This window comes from Cystoisospora suis (assembly GCF_002600585.1).
Source record: "Cystoisospora suis strain Wien I chromosome Unknown contig_305, whole genome shotgun sequence".
NCBI classification, from domain to species: domain Eukaryota; phylum Apicomplexa; class Conoidasida; order Eucoccidiorida; family Sarcocystidae; genus Cystoisospora; species Cystoisospora suis.
Window position 1 is genome coordinate 14,329 of NW_027153106.1, and position 8,335 is coordinate 22,663.

Here is an 8,335-nt window from a genome sequence, read left to right on the forward strand (position 1 = left end):
AGTAGTAGCAGTAGTAGTAGTCGGACCAGTGGAAGCATGCTAGCCGACAAGAAGAAACCTTACAAAGAAGGACACATAGGGGCTCATAGCCCGTATGGCTTAGGAACTCCTTTTACCCGGTGTTCTTCAGAATCACGGGGTGCTGCTGCTTTCGCTTCGAGCGGATCGCCCTGTAGCTGGAACGTCTCTTTCCTGAGTCACGGGGGACAGGCGTTAGGTAAAGCTCCGTCACGGCCTTTGCATGCATCTCCTGATCAACTCAGAGAAGCCCTATTTGAGGCTGAAATCCTCGCTGTATGTGCCACAGCTATGGAGAAAGTGGTTGCTGTCGTACAGAAGGGTTCACTTCATATAAGCTGGCGATTACACTGGACCTTCGGAAATCTTCTCACCGCTGTCCTTCGGTAAGACCTCACCTCACCTCGCTCATCTCTATGGTCTTCATACACACATCTTGAAGAATCTCGAGGGGGAATCTACATGTAACGGGGGGGGGGGACCTGCAACCGCACGACTTCCAGCTCTAGCATGTTGACCGATGGTACGTGTACCTCGTCTATTGTGCTCTCGTGCGCTGTTCAAGTGTCCACGTCAAGTGTTTTCGTGTATGTTTACAATAGATATACATGTAAGGAGTAGTACAGGCGTAGGTTTGCTACCTATTCATCACGAGAAAGGTTCTGTCTCCTAAAAAAAGTGTGGCGCGGATACGCCTTCTGTTCTGAACACACGTCCCGTCTCGCGTTAAGTGTATTTAGAGATAAGAGATGCTGTACTTGAGTCTACGGCTTTTTCTCGGATGACACAACGTCTTGTCGATATTCTTTCAGCTTGTGTGCATTCGTTGCCCGGAGGCTCATCCACACGTTCCGTATATAAATCCATGCTGAAGACTGGTTGCTGCTGTAGCTGCACTGGATCTTGATCTTGACATGCAAGCATTAATTGTCTTGGCAATCTCCTCTTACTACCTTATGCTCTTCCTCAGCTGTCTTTCACTCACCGCTTCACCGGCTGCATGGAGTAACACATTGTGCACGTGTACGTCTACAGGCAAATAGCTAGCTACTCGGTTTGCGGTACGTCATGTAAGCTGAGGTGGATACACTCCCACGTGTCTGTATGTACTCTTCTTTCAGCGAGTATTTTTTTGTGCCCACGTCGGAAGCAGCAGAGGCGGCGGCATTACTACGACAAGGCCGATCGGAGCACGCAGATAGCTGTAAAGTCACCTCCTCCATTCAGTCCCTGGTCGCCCAGGTCATTGAGGTAAGGCTCTCGGGTGTATGTTCTATTTTTTCCGGTGAAATCTCTCAGGCATCTCTACCGTCTTTTGTGGAAATCTTCCATACTTATCTCGCCAGCGAGCCCGAAGCTGTACACATGCTTTCTTTGAATGGATTTGGGTTGTCCTTGTTACTTCGCTGTCGCTTCACTAGCCGCACTTGTAGCGACTATCTCCTGACACTGCAAGACAACCAGCCAGTCGTTCAATAGCTATGATTACATATTCATACTTACACACTCATACGTGCATCTACGTAAGGAGACATACGTGGACGATTGTATATGTGTATATAGAGAGAGAGGGATAAAAATATATACGTTAGAGAGCATCTGTCCGGGTCCTGTTCCCGTTTCATTTCATTGGAAGAGCTTCTCTATTCTTGGGAGCAAGGAGACGTCTTCTCTCACTGCTGGTTCTATACGTCAGCAATACTCGGCACACTGAAGTCAGTCTTCCCCTGTCTACCGGGGGGAAATTCCAAGCCCCGTTACATACAAACTTCATGCGTTGGATGGCATCTCGGTGTGCAGCGAACCCTTCCTTGTCTTCTCCTTCCCCCTCTTCTCGACCCGTTGAAGCGTCTCAGCAACGTCTTCTACGTCTCTTTCACTGGTAAACCGGTTTGCCAGACCTTCTTTCTGCTGCTTTGCTATCTGCGTTTTTTGTCTTTCCAGCGTTTCTCAGCAGTCCCGCCTCCGCATCACGCGTGGTACACACATCAGCTGAAGCGCTTGTCATCGTGTGAACCCATGCAAGTGAGCTCATGGGCGGAGACGCTAATGCATTTGCGCCGAAAGATTTCTCATCGCATCCAGCATGACGTGTCGCTTCAACGCATGCAATCTTTACTTCGGGCATTACCACGTGCTCCTCGGGCTTTTCTTCTAGAGAGATTCGCGTTTCATTCAACTGTCTCCAAAAGCCCTTCCCCTGGGTCGAGAGGTACCTCCAGCAGTGCCGCGGGGGCGGTACATGGACTGAGCTCAGTTTCGCGGGCTTTGAACGAGACAAGACATAAAGAAGGACTGGATGAAACAGGCAAGAAAGCAACAGGTTTATCTAGGGATTCACCAATCCCGTCTGCTCCTTCAACTCCATCTTATAGTGATCCGCCTCCTTCTTCTTGTTCTTCTCCCTCTCCCTCTTCTGGAGCCTTTGAAATCTCTTCAGCATCTTCAACCTCTCCATCTGTGTATTCCCGCTCGCCTTCTTCTCCTCGCATCGCACTTTCCACGGTGCAAGAGTCCGAGTCAAGTCCCGGCTCGAGCAAGCAAACTGGGCCAGGAGCTTCAAGCCTGACGGTCAAAGCGTCAAGTCGTCAACAGAGAACACCGGGCTCTAGGGAGCATCGTGTGGCTAATAACGAAGAAGAGGAAGAAGAAGACATTTCGTCTCTCGGAGAAGTCGGTGTTATTCTCGTTCGTGCACTATACATTGAAAGAATGTTAGTACGGTCTGGAGGTCAAGAGTGGAAGCAATGTCTTTTCTCGCTCTTCCCTCGAGGTGACCTGGGGCTATACCGCCCGGAGGTAAGAAAAGGCTGAAAGACTCACTCTGGATACTCGTTTACATAAGCAAAAGAAAGGACGGTGCTGTACGTGGTTGCCGGAGGTCACCTTTAGACGGAGATAGGGAGCTTATAGCAAGAATGCTTTGTTGGCAGGAGAAGAATCTCAACGCACAAGAGCACTCAATACAAAACGTGCTTTGTATCACACCGCGCGACTCACGGAGTTTCCCGGGTGATTCTTGTGGGCTTTTTCAATGCAGGGACTCCTTGGAGGTCCCTTGTGTGCTGCTTGCTGATTTCGTCTCTTCGTCGTGAGAGTTTTAACGAAATACAGATCTATTCGATATTCCCTCACTTGAATAGATGTACCTAGCTCTTCAGATCATCTGTCCAGCGACAAGGCGATGCAATGAAACACATAGACTCAACCCCGTCGTAACAGTTACACTAGCTTGCCTGTGTAACACGTGGAGTTCTTGAGGCATCTCAACACTGGTCGTAGTCCTGGTGAGGGTGCTGCTACCTGACAGCTGCTACTAGTGTTACGTCTCAATATGCAATCCTGCAATTGGATGTCTTCGGGTGATGATCGTGTACATTGTCATCCCTCTCTGCACATTTTACCGAATGTGCCGGTCATCATTGTCGAAGCGTTGTTGTCTCTGTGTTGGCGTTTCGCGCGAAGAACGGCTGTTCCATATCAGTAGGTATTTTGCCCATCACAGTGATCGGTTCACTAAAGAACAGTATCTAGTTCTCATCCTGATACAGTCGTCACTCTGTGTCAATGCTCACCTTCCCCGGTGAATGGGTGAATGTCCATACAAGTAGGGGGTGGGAAACAAGGCAGATGGATTGCAACTCTCTACAGCTACATCACGGGTAGGCTCTATATACCTATGCAGGTACAGGAAGGGGCCTTCTTCTCTTCAACGCGATTGCCCGAGTAATGACAGCTTCTCCACTGTAGAATGATAGAGAGTTTGCAAGGTGTTTACTGTGTCTCGAGCGCCAGTGCAGCGCCTGATAAAGCGAGGAAAGGAAGACGAGAGTAAAGACGATAAGAACGCCGAGAAGATATGTCTTGTCCCTGGTGGACTCCTTCGTTGATGTTCTTGAGGTACTGGGCATACATCCAATCTATTGTCACAGTTTCTTGTTCTTCTCTTTCTTTTTATCTTGTCTTTCCTTTCAGCGCCTTGCCTTTCAGCTTACTGTGAATTACCCTGCGACGCTTGTGCAAGGGTCCTCCTCATCGGCTGTAGGGCCGGGGCCTACCTTTCATTCTCAGCATCACGGGGAAGTTGCAGCAGGTGATGTCAACCACTCGGCTGCCTGTGTCTCGTCTCGTGTGGGAGCTTCTTCTACGTCTCCTTCATCTAAAGATGGCCCCTGCTCTCTTTTTTCACACTCTTCTAGTACTCTTAACAACCTCTCTTCTTCTTCGTCTTCCTCGCCCTCTGCCCCTGCCTCAACCACCTCAGCACTTCCCCTCTGTGTTTCGTCTCACACGGTTTCTCAAGGAGGTGTCCGTCACAATCAGAATCGTGTGATAGCTGTCTCTGTAGGGAATGGTGGGTATTTGATGCCATGGGAGGAGACTTTAGGGTCAACGGCTTGCTCAGCAACTGAAGGTGGCAAGAAAAAGAAGTCAGGTAAATCACATCCTATGTATTCCTTCACTTCGTTTTCATTACGAACTAATCCCCATCAAAAGACTAGGGAAGAGACACCAACAACTTCGACACAAGATGGCCTCTCTCTTTTCGGCGATGTACATACACTGAGTTTCGAAATTGCGGTAGAGAAAATTCTATCTTTTGTATCGTTCCTAAGAGAACTGCAAACAGCTCAGAATCTTCCACCTCTTCTCAACTTCACAGATGGGTGGCTGCAGCGCTTAGTGTCTCTCCAGCCGAATCTAGAGGATTTGTCAGTCAGGGAAGGTGGCCATTGGATTGAAGAATGCGGTTCCTCTTCTCACCCCGGGGGAGTTCCCCTGTCGGCTCGAGGGTCTCGCTCTTTCTCGTCTTCTGCGTCCCAAGATAGTTCGGCTAAGTCCGGTACAGGTGCTGGCGGGGGTTCTGGTCGCGGTCAGGTTTCGAGAGGGGAAGAGAAGAAGAAGAAGAGAGATGCTTCTTCTGTACGAGGTCGAAGAAACAAGAAAGAGAGTGGCGTCGATAGTGTCGCTTTCACAGCAGAAGGGATGCTATCTAAACAAGGGGGATGGCAGCCTGGAGAGGAAACCAGAGAAGAAGGAGCTCAGCGAGGAGATGACGACGGGGGCATTAACGAGTGGTCTTGCGGAGATCGATTCAGTACCTTGGCAACAATGCATGCCCATCCTCAGATTGTTGTTATCACCACTCAAAGCAGTAAACAACTCCCTCTCGGATTCTCTCTTGCCTGTAAACTGCTCCGACGAGGCATACGGGTACGTAGAGGTCCTCACTTCCTCCTTGCATGGTGCATGCATGGTTTCACATTGTATATGAGCAACGGGAAATCGTTACGTTAACCTTTCTTCGGCGCCGTCATCAGCTCCACCGACGACACACCGTCACACAGTTGTTTTGGATCTGCGGGAGGTGAGCACCCTCCTTCCCGCGGACACAAAGCAGCTGCGGCGCGTACGTACTGCAGACACGGGGACGATTGTCCTGGAGTAAACCATGCACGTTGCTTCACGCCACACAGTTTCCCCCGTTTTTATACATTCAAACGATGCTAGAGTTGCTCAAGAGAGCTGTAGGTAAGAATATTCATGGAGAGAGCTGTAAGCAAGCCTATATATATGTATATGTACGTAGACAAACAGATGCCTTATTCGTTCCTTCCTGCCCTAGGTACAAGCGGGAAATGGTGATGATGACGTTGTTGTGTTGCGTGTTCTACAGTGCGAGCTACGCGTTACGCCTGTGATTGAGACCTCTCGCTTCCAACGCTTGCTTCGGCGGAGTCGACAGGTACTCTATCACATTCAGATTCATCAGCAGCGATCCGCCGCTGCAGGAACTACCTCACAGGCTCCTCCTGTGTCCTTATCTTCTCTGGCTGGGGCCGATGGCTGTCACAGCCGGCCAGCTCCAACTCAAGCGCATACCTTGGGAGACAGCTTGTCATCATCGTCCTCGCTATACAGTAGCGTTGGGTCAAGTATACTGTCTCCAGGCACCGGCATGACCTCTGGTGCTCCTCCTTCCTTCCCTTGTGCTTCCCCTGCGGCCTCTTCTTCTTCTACCGCGACTACGGGCTTTTCCTCGTCATTTCATACATCCGGAGGGTGCCCCCTTCCTGCATCAGGCATGGGCAGCGGCCTGCATCAGGGAGGCAGCTCAACTTTACGTGTGTTCTTCGGTGATACTAACTGCGGCAGCTCAACAAGCTATGCCGCTAGTGGTCCCCAGGTTGGAGCGGCGGTGGGAGGTGGAGGAGGTCCAGGGGTTGCAGCGCCAGGAGGACCTGGAGGTTTTCTAGGAGGTCTCGGGTCTATGGGTAGTAATACGACGATGACTCATACAGGCTCTTTCGTTTCCTCGAGTTCAGCGTGTGGTGGGATTGCCGGATCGTGTGGCCAGTATCTCACACAAGGTTTTTCGCAGCCTCCTCAAATGACGGTGCAGACGACATATGTCATAGAGGAAGTCCTGCATGCGCCCAGCGATCTAGAAGGCAATACTACTGCTGCCGCTTTGTCTGGACAGTCGGGAGCGAGTTGGCTAACAACTGGCGGGGAGAGGAAAAGACACAAACTTTTCAGCGAGGCCGCAGTCGTTCAGTGGATATGCACAGGAGGGGGAGCTACTGGCGGAGGAAAGAGAAAGACGGGCCTGAGGAAGTCATGACAAGATCCTCTCCGATGTTCTCCTCTCGCGCGCGGCTACTGCTTTCTTACAGCTACACTCCAAGCACCTAGCCGACACGAACCCGTTGTTTGGGAATAGACTGCCTTGGCCAGATATACAACCTGTTTGGTCTAGTGGCACCACTTGATCCTAAGAAGATACACGTATCAATGCATTTATCCGAGAGACTTGTTTCTCTGTATTGGTCAATGGAACTTTTCTTATCACTCACTGCTCACCTGCCTCCTTCTCCCCCTCCCCCGCCTAGCATACTCGACGACAGTTGGGAGGGGGGGGGTTACCACGGTATCTGCAGGCAAAGAAGACAGAGGGAGGCGAGGGACGGAGTTTTTTTGTTGTATGAGCAGAAGAGGACGACCAGAGTGACAGGCAAACAGACGTCCTGATTTTTTGCATGCAGCCTAGCATCGTTCTCCTCTCTTCAGTTGGTTGTTGTCAATTGAATTGCCTAATAGCTAATCTTTGTTTCCGACGTGTATGGGGGTGGATGGTGTAGTTGTGAATCTTGCCCCTGTAGATCAAATAGTCGTACCGGTGTTTTTCTAAAGAGAAAGGGGGAGGATCTCCTGAAGCCGGGCGTGCATGTGGTTCTGCTTCTGACATAGGCTGTTGGAGCTAGCTAAGCATCTACTTGGGAACACGGAAGGGAACTAAGCAAGTTCTTTCGGGACTCTCGCATGCGAAGTGTGACAAACGCTCATGTGAAATAGCCATGAGGGAAAAAGGGAGGATAAGATAGATACACTCTCTGTCTCCGTACATTCCCCTAAGTTTGATTTCTACCGCGTTTCGCCGCTCGCACGCTCCCAGGGATCCTGACCCGAACCCCCTCGATCTTCGCCTACTTCGCGCCATGCGAGGCTCGCTCTCTCGGTCGCCTGAAATGTTGGGGACTGGGAGATGAAACCCCCCAGACACCTGGCGTTTTGTGTTGTTGCCCTTCGTGCGCATCATCAGGTAGAAGTGCGAGGGATGTACAATAGACATATTTCAGACAGAGGCGTGAGCTGCGAAGCGTAGTTGTTCCATGTGTGTACAGTAGACTGACAACGTAAAGCAGCATCAGATTTTATTAGTCAAGGAAGTTCCGCTACGAAGTCGTGCCGTCTACATAATACGTGATTACATCCCTGCCCCCTTACGTAGACACGTCTTATACAACATACACGGACACATCCCTCTCCCGTCCCCTATAATGTACAGGTCATCTTCAAGTCCTCTCAGACTCTGTCTATTTGCTTTAAGATAGAAGATACCTTCGATCACCGGGATGCAGTGAAATCGTTGGTTGATTTCTTTGTCTTAGACATCCGTCTTCGGTCTACTTCGCAGACAGAGGGGTCAGTAGATATTGCCCCCTTGAATAACTATCCGCCTACGCCTAGCTGGGTGGGGAAGGGAGTTTCTCATTTGAAAATGATAGCTGTCTACTCGGCCCACGGCAAATATACGGAGCCACTCGACCAGCCAGTCAGTTCGCATGTTTTTCTTCCTGCAGCATGTACAAGAGGGGATTGTTCATGGCTCCCGTAACTAACCATGACAGTTCACCTGTACTCCAGTTTGTGCGGACCGTTCATCAAGGTTGTTGTTTTGCCGCCGACCGTAGTAGCAGTAATAGCAGTAGACGCGGCAACCGTCGTGTTTCAAGCACTGAGGGCGGTCGGGAAA

At 50.4% G+C, this 8,335-nt stretch overlaps 1 protein-coding gene across 1 annotated transcript in view; it reads left to right on the top strand.

Annotated features, from left to right (window-relative positions):
* Positions 1-8,325, top strand: part of CSUI_000794 (eif2 kinase if2k-d (incomplete catalytic triad)) — a gene marked incomplete at its 5' end in the record, with an annotated part of 22,653 nt that extends 14,328 nt beyond the window's left edge. The window contains 5 exons of the mRNA XM_068061001.1: positions 1-404; positions 1,140-1,269; positions 1,819-2,817; positions 3,994-5,232; positions 5,696-8,325. The exon at positions 1-404 is cut by the window's left edge and continues 86 nt beyond it. Of these exons, the coding sequence (XP_067927023.1) occupies positions 1-404; positions 1,140-1,269; positions 1,819-2,817; positions 3,994-5,232; positions 5,696-6,643 (3,720 nt within the window). The remainder of the gene's footprint in view (positions 405-1,139; positions 1,270-1,818; positions 2,818-3,993; positions 5,233-5,695) is intronic.
* Between the last annotated feature and the right edge of the window lie 10 nt (positions 8,326-8,335).